Below are 26,978 nucleotides of genomic sequence, written 5' to 3'. Positions count from 1 at the left end.
GGGAGCTGGGGCAGCTCTGGGCACAGGTTTAGGGCCTGGATGGATGTGTCACCTGTTGGGAGCTCAGCTGTAGGGCTGGGGGTGCAGCTCAGCAGTGAAGCGCCTGCCCCCAAAGCCCTGGCTCCATCTGCAGCACCACAAACAAAGTTAGCATTAACTCCCAGTTCAAGAGGAGGCTGGCAGCAGCACCATCTAGTGGCAACGGGTGGACGGCACCTGGGATGAATGCAGACCAGGACCCGCTGCCATCTGAGCTGTCCCACTGAGGTCACTGTGGGCAGGTGTTGTGCCATCTCATTAGATGCTGCAGCCCCAGGAGAGGTGGCCATGAACAGTGGCATTCACAGGATGGGAACCAGTGGGCCCCAAGTGACAGTCATTCAGGCCTGGGTTCACAGCTGGGCAGCCCCCACCAGGGGACATGGGGACACTTTCATTGCTTGAGAGAAGTGGGGCTACTGAGAAGAGAAGTCCGTCTTTTCAATTTCCCTTGGTGTTTAAAGGGAACTTCCTGATAGGGTTTCAGGCCCCTTGGCAGCAGTGTAAGAGTGGGGACTGCCCAGCTGCTGCTCCCAGGACAGCCCCCTCAGCCCCCTGGGCCTCGGAGTCCTCATCCTCAGGTGGGGAGAGGACTGGTGGGGTCTGAGTGAGCTGCACGATGTCCACCATGAACAGTGCCCAGTGAAGGGCAGCTGAGGGATGGTGTGTGTCTAAGTGACCGGCTTCCGAGTAGGAAAGCTTTAGCAACTGTGCCACGAGAACTGTGCCGCAGATGGGGGCTGTCCCCGGCAGAAGGGGAGGGGTCACTCTTGCCCTTCATGTGCAGGTGGCCAGGGAAGACCTGGAAGCAGATGAGCTTCTCTAGGGAAGAAAGGGAACTCCGGGACAGGCCTTGAAGGGTGGCTGGCCAAGCAGAGCAGAATACCTGTGGGCACGTCCCTGGCAGAGGGCCGCCCTGGAGAAGGCACCTGGCTGGGTTAGCCCTTGGAGGGCACTGGGGGCCTCAGCAGAGCTGCTGAGAAGAGGTGGCATCATGAGCCATGTCAGTGGTCTCCTGGGGAAGGGGAGGGAGAGAGAGGGCAAATGGCCCCCACCTCGGAGCAGCACCCCGAGCCTCATGCCTCCCATGAGAAGAGCGCTGGGCCTCTCCCCCTCCCTTACACCAAGTTGTCTTGAAGGGATCAAATCATGTCCAGGATGAGCTGTTGGGACAGCAGGAGTGGGGACAGCATTGCTTCAGTGGATCAAAGACATTTACCAAGCCCCTGCCACGTGCCAGGCACTGCAGAGGTTCACAGTGGCAGACTTGACAGGTGGTTCCAGCCTCGCCACAGGTGTAGGTAGAGCTCTCCTCTGGGGTGAGATGCCCATTCCACCTCCCTCCTTCCTAGGGACTGCCTGGGCCACTTCTCTCCTCTCCTCAACCCGAAGAGTGGACGCTAGCTGCTCCACCCAACGCCCCAGAGAGCAACTGCTTCCATCCAGAGGACCCCAGAGCCCAATCCCACCTGCAGATCACCCTCTGATGGTCAGCACTGCTTCTACCTTGGACAAGGCAGAGCCTGGACCGTGAGGGTCAGGCAAGGTGGAGGCTGCCCCTGCTTCCTTTGGTAAGAATGGGGCCACAGCTGAGGTGGCCAGGGGCCTGGCTCCCACTCTTCCTGAGCTTGGGTGTCCCACTGGACTGGGGTCTTATGCCTTAGATTTTCTGTGCCATGTTCCCTCTGTTGGACCCTGAACCAGCTGGAGCTGAGTTCTGTCCCTGGTGGCACTACAGCAACTGCTGCATATGCTTGGATTTCAGGGAGGCCCCTCCCATAGGGCAGTCCTTCTGAGTACCCCCCTTGCCAGGGTGGCACATTCTGCAGTCCCTGCCTTGGTTATCCTGGTCTGGTCTGGCTGCTCTGGGACCTTACTCTCCTTTGTTCTTGCCAGAGTGAGGGGCTGGTTGAGTCTCTCTGCTGGGGGGATTCTCCTAGGGCCTGGGCCCTGTTCAGTTCCCCTTCCACAGGAAGGCAGGTGGCAGAATGGATGAGGGCTGGGTGTTGGTGGGCCTGGGTTTGAGTCCCCGCCCCACCTTCTCCAGTTGCTCAGCCCTCATCTGTGAATGAGGGGGCTCTCTCTGGCTGGGGTGGAACACGGACGGAATGAGGCTCTAGGGAAGGGAGGCGGTCTGGAGACCAGGAATGTGTGAGCAGAGACCCATGGATGTTTCTCCTCTCCCCACTCCTCCTGTGATGGTCAAGAGGGGCAAGGTGATAAATGCAAATGGAACAAAACAAGACAAAGGTGACAAAGATCTGGGGTCACCTCAATTTGGCTAAACTGCCAACAAAGCAGAAATTTTCTGTGGTGAACAGAAATCATTGGGCAGCTTTGTTTCTAACAAGAGATCAAAATGGACTTCATAGTCCAACGAATGCCTCAAAATCCAATTAAAAATAGAGAGAGAGAGAGAGAGAGAGAGAGAGAGAGAGAGAGAGAGAGAGAGAGAGATTGGTTCACTGCATTTGAATCTTAAACACACTTTGTGCTTAACTTTAAATAAAGCTGGGAATAAGCTGAAGCTTACCAAAACCTCCAGCCCCATCCCCACTTCCACCCATACAGAGCAGAAGCAGACCCTTCGTGCACAGATGTCCCCACCTCCAGGCAGAGAGAGGACCCAGCTATCAACTCCTGGTGCTTGGCCTGGATGAAGGCCACACCCTCGGGGAAGGAAGGAGGGAACAGGGAGACTGACAGGGACACTCAGAAGCAGACTCGGGCTGCCTGAGGCATCGGGTTGCAGAGCAGTGCAGAGGAGACCAGGAAGGAGCTGCTGAAGCCACGCACAGCCACTGTGAGGGACAGCCGGGAACCAACATTTTAATATCCAAACAAAGGGAGCAGGGCCCAGAAGCTTCCTCTGGGTGTCACTATGGCCCCTGAAGTCCAGGGGAAGGGCTGTTTGCAGTGACCACGGCAGGTGTGCTCGTGAGGCAGGTGTCATGAAGGCTTTCTATACATCGTCCCATGGAGCTCCTCCGCGAGGGAGGTGCCCTGGCCACCCTGCTAAGATCGAGGAAACTGAAGAAAGCACGTGAGGGAGTGAAGAGCTGGGGTGCCCAGCTGGGGTGCACTGGCTGGAGCCAAAGTCCTCTGCCATTGCCGTGTGCTGCCTTTTCCAGGAAAAAGGGGGCTATGAATAAGTCAGGTACCCCCAAGTCCACGAGCACCCCTTAAATCTGAATCCCAGGAGGACAAGGCTGAGGAAACCCTCGAGGACCGGATGGAGGGCACACAGCACACTGAGGGCAGCAGGACGGTCCCCAGACAGGACCAGAGAGAGGCTTGGGAGTGCAGGGCCTGAACCTTGGGCTGGGAGAGGAACTGCTGTAGGGAGCAGGCTCCTCGCAGGGGCAGGTATGGACTTACCCTGGAATGCGGGGCATAGAAAATTACTCCTAATGACAACAATTTATTGGGTACCTACTACGAACCAGTCACTCTGCCAGGCGCTGTGCAGAGGAAGACACTTTGGTCAAAGTGTCCCCAAGAACAAGTGCAATGGAAACCAGGTCTGGGACTGCACTCTTAGCCTCTGTGTTCCCCTTGCAATAATGTCCCTGGGCACCGGGTAGCACTTGCCTGAGGAACACAAATTTAAAACACCAGCCTTTTGCCACCTTCGACCTGGCTGCGCTCTGCTCTGCCTTATGTGAGGATGAGCGGTGCACAATGGGGCAGCCTGGCCGTCTGTGATGGGTTGGGGAGCCAGAGGCCTCCGCCTGTCCAGGGTTCCGGGGGCTTTCTTGTAATGCAGGTGATGTGAGGACTGGGGAACAGCTCTCCAGGCTCATTCCCATGACTGATTAGAGTGGGGCCAGGGAGGTCAGTGTGTCCGTCTGTCTGCTCGTCTCCTGCCCTCCCTGGCATCAGCTAAACACAGGGTGAGAAGTGGGAGCAGGATGAGCGCAGAAGGCCACTGGCTGTGGGTGAGGCTGTGGGAGGGCTGCAGCGCGGGTGTCTGTTCCCCTCGGCAGGGAGGGGGAAGGAGGCCCATGCTGTGGGGAGGGGTGAGGTCTGGCCTTGCCTGTCACTCAGTGCTGCCATGCCAGCTCCTGGCCCTGCAGGACAGTGACAGGCAGCAAGTTCGGGCTGCTCCTCTGTGCCTGGGGATTCTGAGATGCTGGCCTCACCTCAGGCCACAAGGGGAGCTCTGGAGTGGCAAAACCCCGTGCCACGTATGTGCCAGCCTGGCATGGTGGCTGCCCTCACTGCAGCTCCAGGGAGGTCAGAACACCTGCCTCTGCGATGACTCAAAAGAACTGGATGCTGGATCTGCCTGCGGCCCCCGCGTCTGGAGGGCAGGGGCTGTAGCCTGCGGGGACGGCCAAAGCACTGCCCCACCGCCCCCCTCTGCAGCCCCTCCTGGTGAACTGAGCTGCTAACTCACACACTTCCTTGTGTGCCAAAGCCCCTGCAGTGCCACCACAGCCCACCCCATGCAGCCATTATTCCTTCTCACACAGGAGAAACGGGACCAGGCAGGTGAGACAACACCACTGGAAGCAGCCAGCAGGAACCCGACCCGAGACCCTCCGTGGCATCTGGAGTGGAGGGTAGGATGGGTCACTGGTTTCATGGCCTCAGCCAGAAGCTGAGGGAAGGATGACGGTGAGAAGAGGCAGCTTTACAGGTGACGGAGGGGCTGGGGACTTTTGCTGTAGAGGATTCTGCCTTTAGGAAGGAGGCGGCAGATGCCAGGGACTGTGGACGATAAGCCTGTGAGTCACTCCAAAGCCCAGGGCTCTTATACTGCTATAAAAGGCACAGTGGCACCAGACTGCTGCCCCCAGGGTGCACCACCACACCATCTGCTGCTGTCAACACACCCAGGTGGGGCTGACAGAGGACCTGCGGTGGGCTAGAGGAGCAAGGAGGGCAGGGGCCTGTCTGCTCAACTGAGAAGAGCCAGGGCACTGTGCACACGGACGTGGGACACAGACCAGCACAGATACAGCCCCCACCCCCAGGCTGCGACGGCCTCTTCCCACATGGCAGTCTGGTCCCACATTCCCAGGCCCCTCCCAACCGTGCTGCCCACAGCTGGCTCAGACGGATAGCACAGCTGATACCTCAGAGCTGGTCCAGCCTGGCCAGGACTCTAATCTTAAAGACAACCACCATTAAGTAAACACATTTAAAGCTTTACAGAACAAACCTGTTCTTTACTATTCGGTTCATTATGAACTTGAATCACGGTAGTTTGAAAGCTACACCCCAACTGAGGCCTCGACAGCAGCATCTGTGTTCAGTGATTAACTTACTATATTCTGTGCAAATCATAAGTCCCATACCTTCACAAGCTTCAGAATTTCCCTGGTAGACGTAGCTCAGCCCTTTATCCCCCTGTACCCAGTGGACAGAAATGGCTACAGTTATGCTCTACAAGCTCCAAAGGAGACTATATTCTCACTGGGGCCTTCTGCCCTGGTCCTTATAAGGCCCAAGGATTGGCCCTGGGCAGCAGCAGAGGCCTCAGCACCTGCATCTGCCACCTCCGTCTGGCAGCGCTTCTTTACCAGCACAGTGACAGCTGGGGCACGGCTTGGCGGGGCACCCTGCTGTGGGCAGGCCACACAGCACAGCTGTGGTTTTCCTCAGAGGCCCTTCTGATCCGCAACCTGACCCATCAGGAAGACCACCTTTTTCTGAGCAGGATCTGAACTGTGGAGGCTGGTGCCTAGAGCTTGCTATTTTTCTGGAACTGGGCCACCAGGCTGAGGACCTGCTCAGAAGCTTTGATGTTCTTGGAGCCCAGGTAGGCGATGCTGTTGGGGCCCATCTCCTCCAGGTAGTAGCGGTAGTTGACCATGAGGCCACATGAGCCAGTGAGGCCCCTGAGGCTGCTGTCAGCCATCCAGTTGATGCGCCACATCACAGCCCCGTTCTGCAGGTGGAAGTTGGCCACAGGGTTCAGGGCGAAGCCACGGTGCTTCTCACCATACAGGTACCAGGCACACAGCCGCATGAGGGGAGCCTGGAGCGCGCACACCAGCTTCTCCGACTTCACCCACTCGTTGCTGCTGAGCATGACCTTGAGGGTCTCCTGGATGGGGCCACCAGTGATCTCGGTGATCTCTTTACATTCTGAATCTGTGAACAGTTCGTTCCTCCCATGCTCCTTTGTCTGTGAGTTCAGAAGCCCCAGAAGCCACTTGGTGAATCCAGGTATAGGTGACAGGCTTGAAAATGCCCCCAGGTGAGGAAACTCCTTCTGCGAGCAGGTGGGTGAGAGGAAGGCAGAGAAAACACACAGTTCAGCAGGTGGTGTGAGGTCCCTCATCCACTGTCTACTCCTCTCAGCTCTGAACGCTGCTGCACAATCGGCAGAGTGACATGTGATGTCCATTACTACATTTTTCTTCTTTCAAGGTACATTAGGAAGCTGGTGTCTGCCAGGCCCTAGAAGCATCTGAAACCCCAAGGCAAGCCTCTAGGCCAGGTTTCAATCCATCCTTTTGCCACATTGCAAAACAGAGGCCAGGATTGGGGGCTTGCATAAAATCCGAGGGACAGCCCCTTCATGAGGAACATGGTCCAGTTTTTGACCACAGACCTCATCCTTCTACTGCACCATGTCCCTCTCCTGGGAGACCACTGTGGCCCCAGAGCCCAGTCTGACGCTTGGTATACAAGCACCAAGTGACATCTAAGTGGTGGCCCAGCTATAACTAGGGGGACAGGAGGGGCAGGTGGGGTGTGTCACCATAACTTGGTTCAGTCATTATTAAAATGATAGCCAGGCACGGTGGTACACACTGGTAATCCCAGAGACTTAGGAGGCTGAGGCAGGAGGCTTGCAAATTCGAAGCCAGCCTCAGAAACTTAGGCCCTCAGCAACTTAGCAAGACCCTGTCTCAAAATAAAAATTCAGAAAGGGCTGGAGAGGAGCTGGGATAGTGGCTCAGTGACAGAGTGCTCGCCTAGCATGCGCGAGGTGCCGGGTTTGATTCTCAGCACCACAGACAAATAAACAAATAAAATGGAGGTGTTTTGCCCACATACAACTACAAAAATTTTTTTTAAAAAACTTTAAAATTTATGAAAGAAGAGAAGCAAGCCACGGTGCTCCAGCACTCTGAGGACACGACTCTCAGTGGCCCCACATGGCCTCGCACACCTGGCCTGTCTCTGCTCATGTTTACAGGGACAAGACACTCAACCTACATTCCATGTTACAGAGTATATCACAAACATTCTAAATGTCACTTGAAATTAAAAAATACAATTTTAATGACAGAATAATATTAAAAGGTAAGACTATGCAGTGTCTTCCCTTCTCTGGGCATTGAAGGGTGCTCCAGTGTTGGGCTTTCATAAACCCCGTGAGACCTTCTGTGCAGAAGGGAACCAGCTTCCCTGGAGAGTCCCTGAGGACCCTTGGCTCACAGCCAAGTGTGCCTAAGTACTACTGTCAGGTGGCTTCGAGACCATGGGGAGTCTTGGGTGCATCACCCAGAGCCCTGGTTCTGCTCTCCCTGCTACTGGCTCGTTACCTCAGTGTCCTCCTCGTTGCCCTACTCATAATACCAACAGCAAAGAAGAAGGGCCTAGAAAAACCTTATATTATTATATGTGGCTTGTTAACACCTCTGGGGGAAAAGTGGCAGACAGTGACAATAAAGAAGCTGTTCCAATCTGAAGGCTGAGTTCTTAGATTAAAACTGACTAAGACTGTAGCATGAAGCGTGTAAAATATTTAACTTCAAGCTGCCATCCTTGAAGGCAGAGCATCTGCCACCACAGCCTGTGCTGGAGCAAAGAGTACCCAGGCAGAGGACAGCGTGCTCAGAGCCATTAGAAATCCAGTCATTTAACCTAAGACCTAGATTCCACTCACTGGAGGTCACCCAAGCCCTTGAGAGACAGTTTTGAAAAGCTACACTCAGAGGTCATCTGAGTGTGTCCACCATAGGACAGCCGGTGCCCTTTGCAGGCAACAAGAAGAAGGGAATTAGACCAACACCAAGCCAAAGCATTGACCTCTACGCTGCCTGGTCTAACCTTAGCACTCTCACAGACCCCGAGAGAGCCCACGCTGGTGGGATGTCAGGGGTCAGAGGCCCTGGAGAGTGTGGGTGGGCAGGGACAGGACAGGTCAGGCATGGCTAGGAAGACGGTGCTGGTACCTGGTCTGGGACAGCTGACAGTGAAGGAGGCACCCAGACGTGTGTGTGTGTGTGTGTGTGACAGCATGAGCAGTCACAGCGGGGCAAGCCAGGCAAGGCTTCCCTGGAGAGCCAGGTCCTCAGAACACGACTGTCTGCACCTGCAGCCCATCAAGAAGCCACTCTGGATGCCTGTTCTCAGCTCTGCTCCCACCTCCCGCAGTCTCCTGGCTCCTGGGACTATTCTGCTCCTCCCTTCCTTCAGCTCTCTCAGCCTGGGTCCTGAGAGACAGGAGAAGGATCTAGGCCCATCAGGACTCCCCCCCCCCCCCACCAGGATCACTCACCTGCAGCTCCTTGACCACGCGCTTTATGAGGAAGGTCCCCAGCTCCACCCCTTGCAGTCCCTGCTGGGTCAGGCTGAGGGAGTAGAAGATGGCAGCGGCAATCCTGTTCCTCTCCTCTGTTTCCGAGGGGGGGCACTCCTTCACGATTGCCTGGAAGACACCAAGGTGGCTCTGAGAAGGGCCGGCCGCCTTGGCTCACATGGCACCTGTCCTGTGTCACAAGAGCCTCAGAGAATCAAAGTGCTGAGAGGTCTGGCACCAGATGCAGGTTCTGGCTGTAAAGACTAACAGGCCTGCTCCAGTCTGCTCTGCTCTCGGAACTCTCAGGAGACCCCTTCAACCTCCTCTGGTTGTTTGCTTAGCATGGGTCACTCTGCCACTTTGGAATTCCCAAGAAGGCTTTGTCATGGCAATTTAGGCCCCTTTTTGCCTTCTTCAGGCCTTTGTACAAAATGGAACTTGTTCCCCATCCTCCCCGTAACACCCAGAGGTCACACACTGAGGCTTTGTCAGGGCCAACTGCAGCTATTGAGTTCCAATTTCTTCAGATTTTCTTTCAAAGGCCTGATTTTTTCTACCTTTAGTTATTTTTGCTCCTTTTCTCTCAACTCCAGTTTTTCAGATTTCCCGGAGGCCCCTTACAGTCCAACATAATTTTTCTTTTTTTTGAAACTTGTCTTTTTATGGCTTTTCTATATACCTTGTTGATCATTTGCCAACATTCTTGTTTTTCCTAAATGGAAACACATTCACTTATACACAAAACAATCTAAAAATGACTTCTATTGAAATGTCACTTAGCTGAAATCTGATTTTATTGGCTCCTATTTTAAAAACTTTTAATATATATTTTGAGTACTGGATATTGAACCCAGGGAAGCTCTACCAGTGAGCTACATCCCCAGTTCTTATTTTATTTTAAGTTTTGAGACAGTGTCTTGGTAAGTTGCTGAGCCTGGGCTTCTGATCTTCCTGCCTCAGCCTCAGGGCAGCTGGGACTACAGGTGTGGCCACCCAGTAGATCTCATTTTTAATTGCAGGGTTTATTGAACGCTAATAGCCTGAAGGTCACCTGGTAACAGTGGAACAGCAGGTGGCAGCTGCCTTTTGTTTTGCTTTGGAGGGGGGGGGGCACTCCAGCTTGCTTTTGAGGAATATACTGAAGCCACTTAACTTCTTCCAGCATCATTTGATTCTTGAAGTAGGGGTGTTTGGCCTGGAGTATGGGAGGCACTTCTCCTTGGGGTCAGGACAGGGTTGTGTCTGAATCTCTCTTTGGCCCTTTCTTTCTCTGTCACTGTGGGTACATTACTGATGTTCCCTAAACTTCCATTTCTTATGTCTAAAGTGAGGCCCATAATAATAAGACCTAACTCTGTGTTCTGAGCAATAACACATGGAACATGTTTCATGGGTGGATGGGCACAGGGCACGTGCTCAAGAGGTGTTGTGAATATTATAAAGGGGACCATGTTCCACACGTTCTTCTGCAACCTGAACATTTTACTCAAGTCTAAGTCCAGGCTGGCTTTCCAGGTGAAACAGAAACCTACACCAACATTTACACACTTGCATAGAAATCCAGTGCGTGTGCATATACTATGTTTATATACCATCTTCTGTGGTGGTGGGATGGAACCTGGGCCTCGCCCACGCCAGGCAAGCCCACCACACACACCGCTCTCTGGCCACCCCTCATTGAAGGGCAGTTACTTGCCATCGCTGGCCTTCCACAGCTTCAAACAGTGCTACATGAGCAGCCACCCAGACTCTCAGGTCCCTTAGAGTGGAATTTTCAGGAAGAAGGGTACATTTGACACTTTAATACCAGTGCTAAAACATCCCCAGAGGGGATCTGGAATGCTCAGCTCCACCAAGAGTACAGGAGCCTTCCGACCCCCTCAAACACAAAGTCCTGCAGGATTTCTTCCTGCCAGTCAAGTACAGGTGCCTGGTTGCCCTATTCAGCTTCTGACTTCTTAGACTAGGACACTGCCTGTGTGCAGAGACTGCTTACCATCCATTCATCCTCCCAGTAGGCCATTCCGACCCGAGTCCCCACCTCACTGCACCTTCCTAGTGGAAGCCCAGGCTCTCACACTCCCTTTCCCCTCCTTCCCCTTGTCTAGACCTGCTTGCCACCTCCAGACCTTGCAGTGTGGTCACTGGTCTCTTGCCCCACAGGCTCTGTTTCAGAAGTTTTTGCCAAACCCCTCCAGAAGCCCAGCTTGCCTCAGGATGTGGAAATGGAAGCAAACTCCATTCCCACACCTGCCACTCTCCAGCAGCATCTGGGTCCATGTCAGGCAGACGGCACCATCTTTCACTTCCCCACCACGTGGCTTAAACTCCCCACAGGCCCTTACCAAAGGCTGAAGAGCTCAACCACACATCTGTCCCTCTACCTCTCCATCCCTCACCCGTTTCTGCCTCACAGAATCACCCTGTAAGATTCCACTTCTTAATTCAAAGTCATCATAGCCAGTGAGCACTCTCCCCGAGCTGGACCTGTGTTTCTCACTCCTGCACCCTGCAACACAACCCTGGAGACTGCATGCACCCAATTACAAAGTCCAAAAAGTTCAAACAATTTATTCTTGAAATAAAGGATCCAACCAAAGTAAAAAAGCAAACACACAAAAACCTTAAGGAACTTTGTAGGATGCTTATCTTGTCCTCAAGTGACCAACTGCAGGTACCTGGATGTTGTTGGAGATGTCACTGGTCAGTGCCACATGCAAGACGATGAGGGGCTCCCCTGGGGTTGAACAGTGAGAAAAGAAGTAGCACCTCCTGTAGGGCCCGACGCGTCGCTTCATATCCATCCAGTTCTTTACAGGGTGCACAGCCTCAGCCCTGACAAGGGACAACAGGGATGAAATGAGTGTCCAATCTTCACGTTAAACAGTACTTGCTGATTGCTATTCATGTAACCCACGAAAGTCAAGCTCTTTCAATACAGCTCTAACCGACTCCTGAAAAATCTATAGACAAACATTTTAATGTGAAATACACTGAGAAGAACTATCATCAATGACCACTTTACATACAAAATTGGGTGCTGAATCTTAACGCCAATCTCGAGAGGAGTGAGTGAGGCTCTTGGAGGCATTTTTACAGTAGGTTTCAACACAGAATCTAACTGTGGCTTTGCTGTGGAGCTCTCTGTCCCGGGGACCCCGCATTCTGAAGCGGCTGCCTGTGCTGTGCCCCTCGGCCCTGTCTCCCAGCCTCTCCATGACTGTTTTTGGCATGTGAACCACAGCAGGCACTGTTGTCACTTAGGCTTCAACAGCAGGACCCTTTCTGAGCCTGAGATTCCATGGGACAGCATGGAATGCAGGCAGGACACGACACAGGACTGAGTGACACTGTCCTGGACGCGCTGTGACCATGCATGATGTAGTTTACCGAAAGGTTCTATCCCAGGGGGACTTAACAACTGGGTGCGTGCTGTTTGGATTACTAACACAACCACTTGGTCCAGAGCTTGCACGACTCTGATAACAGGGTCTTGAGAAGCCATGAATGGGCCTGTTGGCTTTAAACAGGAGGATGTAAACAAGACCCAGGTGACTGAGGACTAAAGGATTTTTCTGTGCTCTGCCCCCTCCCCCACATGCAGCAACAGCCATGATCCCAGTGAACACCATGTGGAATCTTGTGGGATCAAACAGGACACGGAGGAATGCGCCCAGGCTCAGCGGCAGTCTGAGAAGCGGCTCATACTCACTCACTGATTCTCTGCAGCACCTCACACGGCGAATGCCAGGTGACCCGTTCGAGGCTCAGGAACCCTGAGGAGAACCACTCCGAGAGCATGCCTTTCAGTACCCCATTCATTTCCTGAAAGGAGAAGGCAGGGGTCCTCAGGGGACAGCAGAAGGAGCCCACCTCCGTGTCCCTGTCAGCACAGTGAATGAAGCCGATCACGCATGATGGGAGACGGTGCCAGGCGATGCCCTGGGCAGCCTCGTCTGCAACACCTCTGTGCGACTCCCATCTCCAGCCAAGGCAGCCCCAGTTCCCTCTGCAGAGGACGACCGAGACCCCCGGACGCAAACTTTCACTTTGAACCACGCTGGCCGCAGTGATGCAACACTGCGATTTGTTCATCACAGAGAACATAACTAAGTATATAAAACAGGACAAACACTAACAGGCTTCACAGAGCCCCAGGGCCTGCGCCCTCCAGAACATTCTATGGCAGGGAAGAGTGCGATACCTTGTTTTCTGAGAGGAACAAGTACTTGGTCCAGGGATGCTATTTCATCACCTGGAGACACACACCTTCAGATCTGAACACCTCTGACGTCAGGATGCACCTTTCAAAAGGTGCTGGGTCACTGTTTACCTGCCAGCATTTTTCCCCACCTTAGTGGGAATTACAATAACAGTGTATCTGAAAGAAACTGTGGTATATAGACACAATGGAATATTACTCAGCAATAAAAGAGAATAAAATTATGGTGTTGGCAGGTAAATGGATGGAGTTGGAGAATATCATGTTAAGTGAAGTAAGCCAATCCCAAAAAACCAAAAGCCGAATGTTTCCTCTGATAAGAGGATGCTAATCTATAATGGGGGGTGGGGCATTGGGTGGATGGAGGAACTTTGGATTGGGCAAAGGGGGCACGTATGGGGATAGGAAAGATGGTGGCATGTGACGGACAACATTACCCTAGGTACATGTATGGCACGAATGCTATGACCCTACTTTGTGTACAACCAGAGAAGTGAAAAACTGTGCTCTATTTGTGTACAATGAATCAAAGAGCATTCTGTTGTCATGTATAAATGACTAGAATAAATAGAGAAAAACAAAGTAACAGCGTATTTGATAGAGTATTTTAGATTTGATGAAATTCTTCTAATTTTGCCTCACTTATTTATATCAGTTCTACTTCCAAAAATGATTTGAGTTGACATCAAAGATCCCTTTGCACTGAAACCCTTCAAGCAAGAATAGAAGAGGAGACACATGGGCTGGAGCAGGATCTGAGTTCAGTGTGGCCTAAAGTGACCAGGGCTGGACATGTAACTGTAGAAAGCTTCTGCCTGCCACAGTGAAGAGGGTGCCAACAGTGGCCCACACAGCTTATTATTTCACAGCAGTTGCTTTCTCCATCTTCCAAATTAACAGAGGTCACATTTTTAGCTAGGCACATCCATGTCTGTCCAGAATAGACTGCACAGCACCAGGGGGAAGCCATGTGAATGAGCTTTGGCCAAGGAGGTGTGAGCAGAGGTGTCCTGCAGTAGGCTGGGGAACATTAAGAGACGGCAGGAGCATGTCCTTTATCTATCCTTTCCCTTGTTCATTCCTTTGTGGTGGCTGGTGTGGGAGCAGCCATACTGGACCATGAGGTGACACTGGCGATGGGTCTTCAGGGCAGAGCAACAAGACTGAAGTGGAGGTTCATTGAATACACCACAGAGCAGATCAGCCGTCCCTAGACTTGGACCTGAAAAACTAACTTCTCTATTATTCAAACTGTTACATTGGGTCTTTGCTACTCACAGGCACACTGAACACTATTATTAAACGACAGTGAGTATCTTAGTGCATCTGGTACCAAATTATCTTTCAAAACTTTGTACAGAGTTCACAAGAAAGTGATAGACATTGTCTAAGACCAGTCTTGTAACCGTCATGGAACTTCATAGCACCATTTCACAATAATTCTGTTACAAGATGAAAGGCCTCAGAACTTTGTCACCTGAGCAAAAGCTGCAGGCATGGGCTGGTGGCTCATGATTTTTCAGAAGAATGTGAAGTCTGTTTTTTTATATTTAAGTACTAGGACCCAGAGGAGGCTGGGCTTGTTCTGTGACCCCACAAGGGTGGGAGGGGGCTAATCTAGGACCAAGCAGCAGCAGTCACGGACAGCAGATTTGGACTGTCTTCACCATAAGGAAGGCTGTCCGTCCTGGCAAAGGGCTCTCGCCCCTGGAGCAACTGCACAGGAGGGCTATAGCTGGGTGAGTCTGCTCCAGAGGGGATTTAGGCATTGGGCCGGCTCCTCCTTGCAATTCCTTGTAGCTCTAGATGCCATAACATAATCTCCTCTACTCAGCTGTGAGCTCGGCCAGAGAAGAAAGGAAAGGTGATTCGGGAGGAGCAGGCTGGGAGGCAAGAGATGGTTTGCTAGCTCAACGGCTCTTCATAAGACTCACTACAATAGTTCTTAATTCTCCTGGGGTCCTTTCATACTCTTAAGTATGTGTTAAAAATCAGAGACCCCCCCTCAAAATGCCCACATATTAATAAAATCTCATATAGTTTCCTGAGGCTCAGGACCTCAGCATCTTTGCTGAACGGTCAGGAGGCGGCTGGTTGAGCTCGGGGAAGATGTATTAGATTTCCGGTACATCTGTGACAGGAAAAAGCTGGAAAAACCTGGTTTTGACATTAATTATGAAAGAAATAGCTTGGCTGGTGGAAATTCCTCCTCTGAGGGCTCTCCACTCTATTCTGGGCAGCTGACAGCGACAACATGTGATGTTGGACGCAGAGCTGGAATCTAGGTGGAAGGTTACAAGTCTCCACTGCCTGCTTCTACCACCACAGCTGTTCCAGCCGGAGCCAACCATGGGCAGGCGGCCAGGAAGAACCTCCTCTGCCTCACTATAACCACGCCAGGCGGGAAGTGCAGCTGCCGGGGGCACCAAGCAGCGCCCAAGCAGGCTAGCTCTGTCCTTCTGTGCTCCCTTGGTTTCCTTGGATGACACCATCGGGACGACCAGCCAGCTTTTCCTTTAGCAGAGAAAAGTTGTCTCCTGCCCTCTCTTCTGAAGTTCTTGGCTGTTAAGATCTGCCTATTTTGGTATGTGAAGAAGAGTCGCTCAGAAGCCCTGAGCTGGAAGGGAGGCAGAGGCCAGGGCTCAGAGCGGGTACTACTCCAAATCACATGAGCCGTACCCCCACCCTTCACGAACCTTCCCACCTAATTCTTGCTTAGTGGAGCTAGGCACAGAGTGTCCCAGGACGCACAGGGAGTACTATGCAGACCACAGCAGGGAACCCTGCCCAGAGGGGCTGCCTAGCTGTGTCCAGCACAGCTGGTGGTCACAACAGCAGGGGTGGCCAGGTGGGATGCCGACAGAGTCTGACAGCACCTACCCCCAGTAGCCATGCTTCCCTCCACCACGGTTTCCATGTCCAAACGGCCCATGGCAAGGCCTTCCTGTGATCTACACGCTAACCGCCCTCAAGTATCTCCCACTGCCCAGACCTTCCTGCAGCCTGGGGGGATTCAACTGTTTCACTGGAATTTGATCTCGAAGAAAACTAAGTCCTCAACCAAGTGGGCCTCTGGAAATGACAACAGAAAGCCCCGCACCCACAGGTCAGGCCCAGAGGCAGGCACTGGCAGGGCTGAGCTGGACACTCAGGGCGCTGTACCAGGAGGCGGCAGCACAGAGCGCCCACTCTCCAGCTGAAGCCTCTACTCCTTCCAAGGGAGCCACCCTGTTAGGTGCTCTTCAGGCACCTGACTGACTCCGGAGCCCAAAGCCCAGGAAAGACCCTGCAGAGCTGGATTCATCTCCACCAAAGGCACCAGCCCACACACCCTGGGGGCCTCCAGAGTCAACAGAACTTTGGCTGAGAAAAACACTTTTTACCAAAGAACAATCGAGGACCAGAGGGAGGCTCTTCCTGCTGTAATGAAGCTGCTCCCTCAGAGCCCTCACCTTCCCTTTCCCACAGGTGAACATTTTGGGTTTTGTGATCGCTGACATCAAGAATAGTCTCAAGTCCTTTTCCTACTATAATTCCTTTCTTGGAGTAAGCCCACGAAGGTCGATAACTTGTGGTCCAAGGAATCCCATAAATCCACATTAGACGACTCCACCACAGCAGTGCAGCTTGGTGGGAACCAAGACCGACACACTGATCTTCTGATTCAGATTAACACAGGCCATGTCCACGTCCTTCTCCATGTACTGGATTTGCTATCTTGGAAAGCACAACAGATAGTAACTTGACCTTTGCCCCACTAAAATTTTCAAAGTGGTGCTTGTATCTTCCAGCAAGGACACTTGAAACTGACTCTGAACTTACATTGAAAGGGATTAAAAATCCTGAAGGGAGAGAAAATAAATCTTGTCTGGTTTCAGATATCCCAGGAAACAGACAGACCCCATACTGCCCACATCCTTCGGATCTCATGCTGGATACACTGCAATGGCAAAGTCAGTCTTCCAGGTGCTTATATCTCCAATAATCCCAGCCCTCCAGGAGACCAAGCTCTCCACAAACTGTGTCCTCATCTGTTTACCACATTTTTTAGCAAAGCTCTAATAAATCCCTCAGGGGACTTTTTGGGAAAGAAGCAGGCTAACCTTGAGCTCACTGATCATCAACTGAATCTCTCATCTCAGTGCGGAGCCAACGGGTCCAGGGGAGTTACGAGACTTGGCTAAAATCACCCCAAATCATCTCTCTTAACAAACAGATGGCAATAACGGAACCAGAGCCTGGCTCACTTCCTCATCCCATGCTCCTTCTGTAGACCCTCTGTCCTGTAAATCGCACAGCATCACTGAAGTGCACAGGTGCCACTTGTTCTAAAGTGAATCAGTAAACAAAGGACCTGGATAGATGGGCCACACAGTGACCTGGATGCACTCCAGAAAGGCTTAGGACAAAGTCCATAGAAGCCCTAACCAGGGCACATTCACTTGACCTTATTCAGAAAGTCCAAGAGTCAACTGGGGTCATGCAAGTTGCATGCCTGAGTGACAGGCAGCGCGCATAGAACCAGCAATACTGAGATCTGGGGAAACCAAGGAGTGAGCACCCTGCTCTTCCTTGAGCACTCAGCATTTAAGGTGCTTGGGGATCTGGGATCCTGCTCTAAGACTTTTCATGGTTTCTAATGTTTAATTGCTATGAGTAAAAAGCTGAGTTGCCTCTTTAATGTAGCTGTAAAATCCTCAATGAAGTAAAAGAAATAGGATAAAAATGGATTACACACCCAACCCACAAGAGCACATTAATGCACTACGGACCCCAAGTGACAAGGACATGTCAATGCAGGGCCATGAACTGTATGTAGAGGTATACCATTCTGTGGGGAGGAATTGGGGGGGCTGTGCATGAGTGAGAGCTGGGTATACTGGGAACTCTGTACCTTCTGCTCAGTTTTACTGCACATCAAACTATTCAAAAAAAAAAAAAAAGACAGTGCTCACAAAGTGATTCTGGGGCTAGCTCATAATATCGAATCCCAACTGACAATTTCTAGGGATAGAAGAAAACTATGATTTAAATGATGGGGATTTAAAAAATGTATGTAATTATGTAAAGCCAAGGAGAAAGAATTAACAGACTTCAGTACTGACAGTTAAATGCATTGCCTATGCAGAAGACTTCCAAGTCCTTCTTGGCTTCTTCCAGGCTCAGAACTCTGACAGCTGGCAGTGCAGTGTGACTTCAGGACAGCGGTGAATTATCAGTGTGCCGAAGATTCTTATGCTGGGGCATGCAGGGCTCTGTCTCGAGCACTCATTCATCATTTTGCTATGCCAGAAATTCAAGACAAGGTTCCACTTTTCAGGGAAATGTTTATCTAGTGTGGGATGGAGGGCACATTGTGTCTGCAGAGTTCAGACAGCAGAGTGCATTTGAGCTGGAACATGGTTAATTTAGTAAGAATCGTGACTGATGAGTCGTGATTGGGAACTGGGGATTCCCAATCCGGGAATTTTAGGATCAAAGGTTTGTAATCCCTTGGTAACACTTAACCAGCTACCATGAGAAATCAAATCATAGCCACCGTTATCACTCTGAAATTAATCCTATCCTTAACTACACCCAATATGTATATATCTGAGGCTAAGTAGCCAAAAGTGATGGTAATGCGTAGTGCAGAGAACCCTGGATTGGCGTAATCACAGACATATTTGTTAAGTTTCTGGATAAGTCACACAATCTCAGTTTTATCTCTGTGTATCACTCACCTAAGAGGGAACAAAAGTAACAACTGTTATGCCAACTTTACAGATTTGTTGAATGTCAGGGCAGTCATTCAACCATTCAATTTAAAAAACACATAATAAAGGTCAAAATGTCAGACACTTCTGAAACACATACTTTTCATTCACTAAAAGGGCAGGTTAGTGTTCCCTCAACACTTAATATGAAGAGCACAAAAGGACTATCAGCAACTCTAGGCTATCTTGCAGGTCGATTATTTAAGTCTCAAAGTATTTACCTGCATCTAACATGACTCACTGCCCTAAACTCCGACTACCTTAAGAAGGCAACTTAGAATAACTTGACTTTGTCATATTCAGGGCTGGGCCAGTGAGTTCATGCCCTCTCCAAAGTTATGGGACAGAGAGAAGGCTGGAAGGCACCATGGCTTCGAGGCAGCGCTGCCCTTCAATCCTACCCATCTTTGTGAATTTTGTGGAACTTCCTAGGACAATGCCTTACACGTAGTAAGTGCCTCTATTTTTTTTTTTCTTTTTTCATTAAACACAGGGTCTTGCTACACCGCGCAGGCTGGCCCTGAACTCTTGGGCAAAATGATTCTCCTGCCTCAGTCTCTCGAGTATCTGGGGCTGCAGGCCTGCCACCTCACCTGGCTTGTAGGTGCTGACACCGTCAGGTGTTCAAAGGGCGCCTGGCGTTGATACTTGTTCACGAAACTTGTTAAACAGACTTCATTGACGACACTAACCAGATGCCGGGTGGCCTGCCCTCCGCAACGGTGGCGCAGAAACTATCTAATAACACTTTACACCTGAGGCCTGCAAGGTGCGGCTGGAGGCGCAGGGGCGCGCAGGGCCTAGGCAAGGACTCAGAAAGCGGGAAGGGGCAGGGTTTGGGGGCTGTAACTGCGAGCGAAGGGGGGTGTTCAGGACCCGGGCAGAGGAGGGCTGCACTGGGAGGCCGCCGGGAGCTCGCGGCCCGGGGTCGGTGCGGCCCGGGCAGGGCCTTACCCGCACGTGCGGCCCCTCCACCAGCTTGAGGGCCTGCGCCTCGAGCAGGTCGGCCCGCAGCTGCACCAGGAAGCGCACGCCGCCGTCCAGCTTGCTGATGTAGTGGAAGAGGCCGCGGTAGCGCGGCACCAGCGCGTAGCGCAGTCGGTCCTCGGCCTGCAGCAGCACGGCCGCCTCCCGCGGCTGCTGGCGCAACTGGAGCACGCCGGCGCTCTGCTCGGCCACCTGGCCGTGGTCCACGCCGAAGCCCTGCGCCAGGCGGCCCAGCAGCTCGGCGCGCTGGGCCACCTCGGCCAGGCCGCCGTAGAAGCTCACGAAGTCGGCGCACTGGCCCTCGGCGGGCGCCGGCGTCTTCTCGCGCAGCTCGTAGGCCGGCGTGGGCGGCACCGCGCGGAGCAGCAGCTCGTCCATGGCCCGCTGCAGGGCTCCGGCCGCCGCCACCGGCCCGCTCGACAGCTGAGGCCCGGGCGGCCGCCGCGGCCGCAGGGGGAACCACAGAGGGAGGAGAAGCCGCGCGGACAAGCCCGGCCAGAGTACTCTCATGATGCCAGGAGACAGCTGCCGAGGGGCGAGGCCTCCCGCGCCGCCGCGCTTCCGGTTCCGGCTTCCGGCGCGCGCAGGCCCCATTGGCCAAGGACTGGGACGGGGCGGGGCGCTGGCCAATTGGAGGGCGGGGCGAGCGGCTGGAAGCCAAGTGCAGCCAAAGGGCCCGGGGGCGGGGCGGGGCGGTCCCTTGGGCGGGGCGGGGCGGTCCCTTGGCGCCTGACACCCACCGTGCAGCCACCTCGGCTGCTAGTCAGGCCACTGGCTAGCCACAGTCGCCTTCTCCGCTGCCACCCCACCACACACGCCTCTCTCCTCCAGTCCTGAGCCCCTCCAACCTCCAGGTGCAGCAGAGTCACCTGGGGACGCGTTACACGTGCAGACTCCCGGGCCCTTAGAAGGCAAGAACTATTAGTCTCAGGTTACACGGGTGGAAACAGAAGCACAGAGACAGGGGACTTGCTCAGGTTCACAGCTAATGGCAGAGGGGGTTTCCGCGAGGCCCGTGAGTGTGTGAGGAGGATTTGGACCCGCCCCTATCTCGGATCTGCTCCCCTCCACCTCAGGACCCTGCCTCGGCTAAAATGAGGAGTTCTGTATTGTTGAGAGTTACAGTGTGTTTTGTGCTGAACTGCTGAGGAAAATAAGAAGATAGAAATGTAACAAATGCCAAATTCTCCCGACATGGCAGAGTTTATGCATTTGATCCTCACATTCACTATATCATCCAATTTATAGATGAGGCCCAGGCTCCCCTGTGGGAAGCAAAGCCTAGGTTTGACCCTTGTCTTGTGATTCCAAAGCTTTTGCTTTTTCTACTCTCTTGAGCTAGGTGGTTGGAAAGATTTTCCTTCCTTAGAGGCCACATGGGACTCTGTTACTTTTTGGTGGCTAGGGGTGATATTGGACAGATATTTTAATTAACCATCACAGAGGGAGAGGGGTTCATGTCCCTGGTTGACTGTGTCTATGTGCAGAACAGTCCGGGCCCTGCTCTGAGTTACTCCATGATGTGTAGAATTGCAGTTTTCAGGCAGTGTCAAAATCTGTTACTCTACTTTGTAAAGCAGCGTCCTGAGTTTAATCCCTGGTACCAAAAAAAAAAAAAAAAAAAAAAAGATCCACTGATCATAGTTGCTGGAACATTCCAGGATGCTCAGCGTTATTCCAGTGATTTATACGTCGTCTTTTTGACAGACCACATTGTTGAGGCTTTGTAATAAGTTTCAAAAGCAGGCAACGTGAGTCCTCCAGGTTTGTTCTTTTTAAAGATCAATTTGGCTATTCAAATGGCGTTGGTCTTATTCCCTATTAATTTTAGGAGAAATTTTAGGATCAGCTTTTCTATTTCTCGGGGTTGGCGGGGGGAGAAGCAGCTGGAATTTTTAAGTTGGTTTAATTTTGTTTTGTTTCTTGTGATTCTATGAATTAAACCCAGGGCCCTACCGCTGAGCTACATCCCAGCCCTTTTTATTTTTAACTTTGATACAGGGTCTCCCTAAGTTGCTGGGACTGGCCTCGAATCTGCAATCCTTCTGCCTCAACCTCGGAGTAACTGGGATCACAGCATGTGCCAACAAGCCCAGGGGCAGTTAGAATTGTGGTCGGGATTGCTTTGAATCTGGCTATTATCATCTTAACAATTAAATCTTCCAGTCCATGAACCACGATTGCTCTGTCTGCTCAGGTCTCAGGTTTCCTTCAAAGCTGTCCTGCCCATTCCCCACCCCCTGGTCTCACTTCCCTAGGTAGCCATGTCCTTTCTGATGCTATTGTAAACTGAACTTTTCTTAATTTCACTTTTGGATCGTGGCAGTCTAAAGAACCAAGGGCGTGAGTGGGCAGAAGCAGCTCACTGAACATTTGTGGGTCACCTGGAGGTCACAAGCCAGGCAAGCACAGGCTGTTTTAGTTCAGACTTAATTTCCAGTACCTATAACTCTCAAGTCACACGTCACAGGGAGACTAAGAAACGGTCACAGGGTGCTGAGCCAGGAGCACAGAGAAGGAGATGAATGCAGAGTCAACGAGCCACCGTCAGATGGGGCGACAAACCAACTCAGCAGAGTCGTCAAAGCAGAAGGTCCAGGTGGACAGCAGTTTGGGTTCCAGAGTAGCATCGTGGAGTGCCAGCTCCAGTGTCAGCCTGGAGTGGGCCCGGCATGGTCATCCGGGGAAGGAGAAGCCACGCTCTGCTGAAGCCCCAGGACAGACCCAGAGGTTTGGCCCTGCGGTGATTTCCCTGGGCAAGGTGTGTGACAAGTGACCTGGTGATGGGGTCATGGAGCCACCATGTCCAGATTCGGGGGGTTCCTTCTTTGGGGGGGGTCTTAGCTAAGCGGGTTGTGTGAGAAAAGAAAGTCTAAGGTCGTGGGGGCAATGGCCAGCATCTCATTGGGGGGTTCTTCCTGCCCAGGAGAATGTAAGGCACCCTAAAACTTAAAGTCTCAAATAATCAGTGAAAAACAAAACACAAATATTCAGAAATATATTTACAAAAGCGAAGCCCCTGATAGATCTAGTCTACATGGGCTTTGGAACTAGACAAAGAAAAGATGGGGACATCAAAGGGGGACATCAAAGGGGGGACATCAAAGTCCGGGATAAGGCTTCAAGGGCAGAGTCTTGCTTCATAGTGTCTGGCAGGTAGCAGGTCGATTGACATCTTGGCAGGTCACACCCATCTCAGGTGCTGTGGGGGATCTCTGGCAGAGCCTGAGGGGGAAGTTCACCTGCCTCAGGTGGTCAATCCCTGTGGGGGTGCCATGATCAATTGAAAGAATGAGTTGGGCTCCAGCCTTTCACCACTCATAAAGGTCATGATCAAAGACCCAAATGTAGGAGCTGAAATCGTAAAACTCTTGGAAGGGAAATGGTGTACCGCTTCATGACCTTGAATCGGGAAATCACTTCCTAACTATGACATCGAAAGCATAAACAGCCAAAAAGAGAAATGGATAATCTCATCGAAATCAAAATGCTTCATGCATCAAAGGACACCATCAAGAAAGTGAAAAGACATCCCAAAGAGAAGGAGAAATATTTGCAAGTCAGGAATTCAGTGAGGGTTTAGTATCTGGAATATATAAAGAATTCCTATAATTCAACAATAAAAGGACAACCCAATTAAAATGGAGAGCTTTTGAATAGACACTTCTTCAAATCAAATATGTAAATGACCAATAAACATATGAAAAGGTGCTTGGTATCATTAGTCACTAGGAGAATGCAAATCAAAACCCCACTGAGACACCCCTTGGCCTCCGCTAGCTGCTATGATAGGAAACGGGTTTGCGGTTTTCCAACCCTCCGTGAGGGTTAGACCAGTGGAAACCCTCGGGCACTGTTGGTGGGGATGCTGAGTGATGCTGCCGTTGTGGAAATACTTTGGCAGGGCCTCAAAAAGTTAATCGTCGAGTTGCCATATGGCTAGCAGTTCCTCTCCTAGGTACACGAGAGGATTGGGAACATATGTCCCCATAAAAACTTGTGTATGAATGTTCATAGCCGCATTATTCATAATAGCCAAAGAGCAGAAGCACCCATATGCCCACCAACAGATGAAAGGGGTAGACCAAATGGGCTCTGCCTACACAGTGGAATATTATTTGGCCATAAAAACTAGTGAGGCGTCGCTACGCCTGGTGACATGGATGAACCTGGAAGTTGGGCTGCTAAGTGAACGAGGCCAATCACAAAAAGCCACATGTTGTTATAAGATTCCGTCTACAGGCACTGTCCAGCTTGGGCAAGTCCAGTTTAGGAGGAAGGTAGTGGTTGGCAGGGGCCTGGTGGGGTTGGGGAGTGACTGCTAATGCACATGGGGTTTTCTGTGCGGGTGAGGAAAATGTTCCCGACAAGACGGTGGTGATGATTGCATGACACTGTGAATATACTAAAAACACTGAATGGAACATGTTAACAGAATCAAAATGTTGAATTTTAGGATACATTTGTTTTATCTTAAAAGACAAAAAGACCACCCCAGGGCACTGGTATTTCTCCAGTCCAATTTCAAACGTTCAGTAGGGAGAATCTGATTGGTCCTGGTGTCCAGGGACCGGGCCGGCATGTAAGTCACGCAGAGCCAGTGGGGCTGTTGGGGACTCACCCTTTAGGGCAGGGGCAGTATTCAGGCAAGGCTGTAGGCTGGGTAGTTTTCTCAAAAGGTGTCTACCTGAAGTATTAGAGCAGCATCCAAGAAAGCCTTGGGAAAAGAAAAATGGGCCCCACCACGGTGGCACCTTGGGCCCCTGTGTTCATTCCTCAGATCCTTGCGGTGTCTGCCCAGGGCGTGCATCTCTCAGAGTCCTGACCAGGCTGTCTGTCTTGTTCCCTTCCCATCACATCACGAGCATGCCCCAGGTCTAGTCACCTTCGTCATCACCCTCTTTAGGAGCTGCATGACATTCCGTTGGGTTGAAGTGCCGTCGTCTTCTCGGTCACCTAGTCGGTTCCGGGGAGTCACAAGTTTTCCTCTTTTCACATACATGGACCTCACGCGGTAGGAAATTCTCTCGCTCATGCCAAGAGTTCTCTTTTCCTGAATTGCCCAAGTTACTTATAAAGACCACAGAGGGTAAAATTCCCCACGGAATGTCAACCAACCAGGAACTATTTCCTAGCTCCCTTCCTCTGTGTGTCTTCTCCCAGCGTTGGGCTCCCCGAAGGCCAGGGAGGGGACCGTGGCTCTCTTCCTTCCTGTGTTCACTCCCTGCCGCTGTGTGCCAGTCCTCCTGGTCCCATGCCTGTTGCTCAGGGAGCTGGGGCTGTGATGGGGGGTGGGCAGCAAAGGGGAGGCAAATGGAGCTGGGGGAGGGGCCTTAGGCACCCTTCTGTGGTCAGCAGAAGGAGGTCCCCATCCTAATCCGTGGAGCCTGTGGGTGTCAGGGGATGTGGCGAAGGGGAATTAATTAAGCTTGCTCCTCAGCCGACTTGGGAGCCCCAGGTGTGGGGAGGAGGTGGAGAGTCAGGTGAGAGAGGCCGTGCGCAGAGGGAGGAGGAGGACTGGCCGGCAGGCAAGGCCCCAGGGCGGCCTCTAGGGGCCGTGACGGGCAAGGACACAGATTCTCCCCTAGATCTCCCAGAAGGAGCAGTCAATGCCTGGATGTAGACTAAACGTTGGCGTCCAGAACCGTAAGAAGAGTGTGTGTGCCTCTAATGGCTCAGTCTTACCCAATCTCCCCTGAGTTGGTTGTCGTCTGTTACAATGGCCACAGGAAGCTAAGGCCTTCTAAGTTGGTCTTTGTTTGCTCCAGGAAGAAATGCAACGGGGGAGTGATGTTTTGATCGAACTGTGGCCTCTATTGGGAGGATATAATCCTCATGCTTGGTGGTGCTCTTCATGGGTCCCAGACATTGTCCTAACTGCTGTATCTAAACTCACTCATTTGATGCGCACAACTCTGGAAGGCAGGTTATATTTTTTACGGGTAAGTTCACTAAGGCACAGAGAAGACAAGCAACTTATCCAGGGCTGCCCAGCAGAGTTCCTGCGACATGCTGCTGGTCTTGTGTGGATACTCTCAAGGTGGGTTTCTTTCTGGTAAGATCTTCTAGATGTGCTGGGCCCCTGTGTGCGTGGTGATGCTGAGGGAGCAAGCCTGAGCTGTCACACTGCACATCAGCCCCTGTGTCAGTAGGTGAGGTTGAACTGCTTGCCCGGCGGCTTATGAGCTGTGAGACTCCAAGCACATTGTTCAACCTCTCTGAGCTTTAGTCGCCTTGTCAGAAAACAACAGGAATAACTCTTCCCTGAAGGGGTGGCATTTTAATAACACGAGGAATAGTACAAGGAGTCTCTGATCAAAGTCTTCCAGGCTCTTGTGAGCTGTTGTGAATCTGTGCTTGTTCCTGAAAACCAAGTTTTGCCCTCTATTAGGTGCAGTTCAATGCTGGGACCATTTGGGGAGTGTCTGTCTGTGCCAGCTCTTGGCCCTGGTGACAAGGACAGATAAGGCCCAACCCTGCTTCTAGAGAGCTCAGAGTACAGAAGCGGTTGCTTCTGGTGTTGATCAAAGTGCACGTTTTCTGCCTTAATAACTATGCTACATACAGCTCCACGTCTCTCTGTGTCCTCGCCAAGATCCAAGGGCACCTGTTTGTTGGGGAGATAGATCCACTTGCCCTGGGCGCCCAGCAAGTGGCTCAGTCTTCCCCAGTCTCCACGAGTCCTATATTCTCAGTTGAACTAGGGGACGGTGTGCCACTGCATTCAAAATCAGACTTGGGCTCCCGGCCGTGGCCTGCGTGGCCCTGTGTGTCCCGGCCTGTCTTCTTGCCCAGTCTTCTGTCTGGCACGGCCCTCTTGCTCCCAGGGCCTCCTGCAGCTGAGCATCTCAGTCCCTGCAGCAGCCGGGCTCCTCCCTGCTCTGGGCATCTGCTGGAACGCGGGTCCCTCCCTTCCTCGCCGCAGGCTCCTTCTGGGGAGTGGTCCCTGTCACCCAAGCTCTCTCCCTCCCCTCCCTCGCCTCAGTCCATGCTTGTTCCCCTCCTCGCATGGTCAGGTTGGCCGTGGCTCTACTGACTTGTTGGTGACTTGGTTTCTCTCCGTGCCGTCTACCTGTGAGCTGTGAAGGCAGGGCCCCTTGTGCCTCCGTCTGCATCGGGTCCCAGCAGGTCCCAGCTCTGCACAATCCTCTCCCGTCTCCCATTCACAGGGGCTGGGAGGGAGGGACCCGAAGAGGCTGAGAAGCACCTGCCACCCTGTATCCAGCTTCGGAAGCAGGTGTGAAGCCCCATCCAAGCAGCCGGCCGGGGAGCAGAGCAAGGGGCGGGGGGTGGGTGGGAATAGCTCTGGGCCGTCCTGAAGCTTCAGCTCACCTTTCTTCGGCCTCCAAGCCTAAGCCATTCGCCCACCCTTCCAGGCTGGGTTTCCCTGGGGAACCACCATTGGGGTCTGTGGGTGGATACGCATCATCTCTGGCAGATGCAGGCCAGGTTTTTCCAAAACAGCTAGAAAACCTGCTGCCTGTTTTCC

At 52.2% G+C, this 26,978-nt stretch overlaps 1 protein-coding gene and 1 long non-coding RNA gene across 2 annotated transcripts; one reads left to right on the top strand and one right to left on the bottom strand.

Moving 5' to 3' along the window:
- Positions 1 to 1,367: 1,367 nt before the first annotated feature.
- LOC131423816 (uncharacterized) lies at positions 1,368 to 5,909 on the top strand. Its single transcript, XR_009225875.1, has 2 exons — positions 1,368 to 1,610; positions 4,515 to 5,909. It is a non-coding gene; the product is annotated as an uncharacterized LOC131423816 (long non-coding RNA).
- On the bottom strand, positions 5,185 to 20,029 carry Mlycd (malonyl-CoA decarboxylase). The gene is made up of 5 exons (XM_046434272.2): positions 19,457 to 20,029; positions 12,237 to 12,349; positions 11,203 to 11,359; positions 8,504 to 8,653; positions 5,185 to 6,262 (listed from the first exon to the last, which is right to left on the bottom strand). The coding sequence occupies exons 1-5, from the start codon at positions 19,997 to 19,999 to the stop codon at positions 5,729 to 5,731; spliced, it is 1,497 nt and encodes a 498-aa protein (XP_046290228.1). The 5' UTR covers positions 20,000 to 20,029; the 3' UTR covers positions 5,185 to 5,728.
- Positions 20,030 to 26,978: the final 6,949 nt, after the last annotated feature.

This window comes from Marmota monax, unplaced genomic scaffold (genome assembly GCF_021218885.2).
Source record: "Marmota monax isolate L192 unplaced genomic scaffold, Marmota_monax_Labrador192_F-V1.1 WCK01_AAM20220418_F8-fsc00024, whole genome shotgun sequence".
Taxonomy (NCBI): Eukaryota; Metazoa; Chordata; class Mammalia; order Rodentia; family Sciuridae; genus Marmota; species Marmota monax.
The sequence above is the reverse complement of the archived record's forward strand: the minus strand, read 5'-3'. Positions and strand labels throughout refer to the sequence as shown.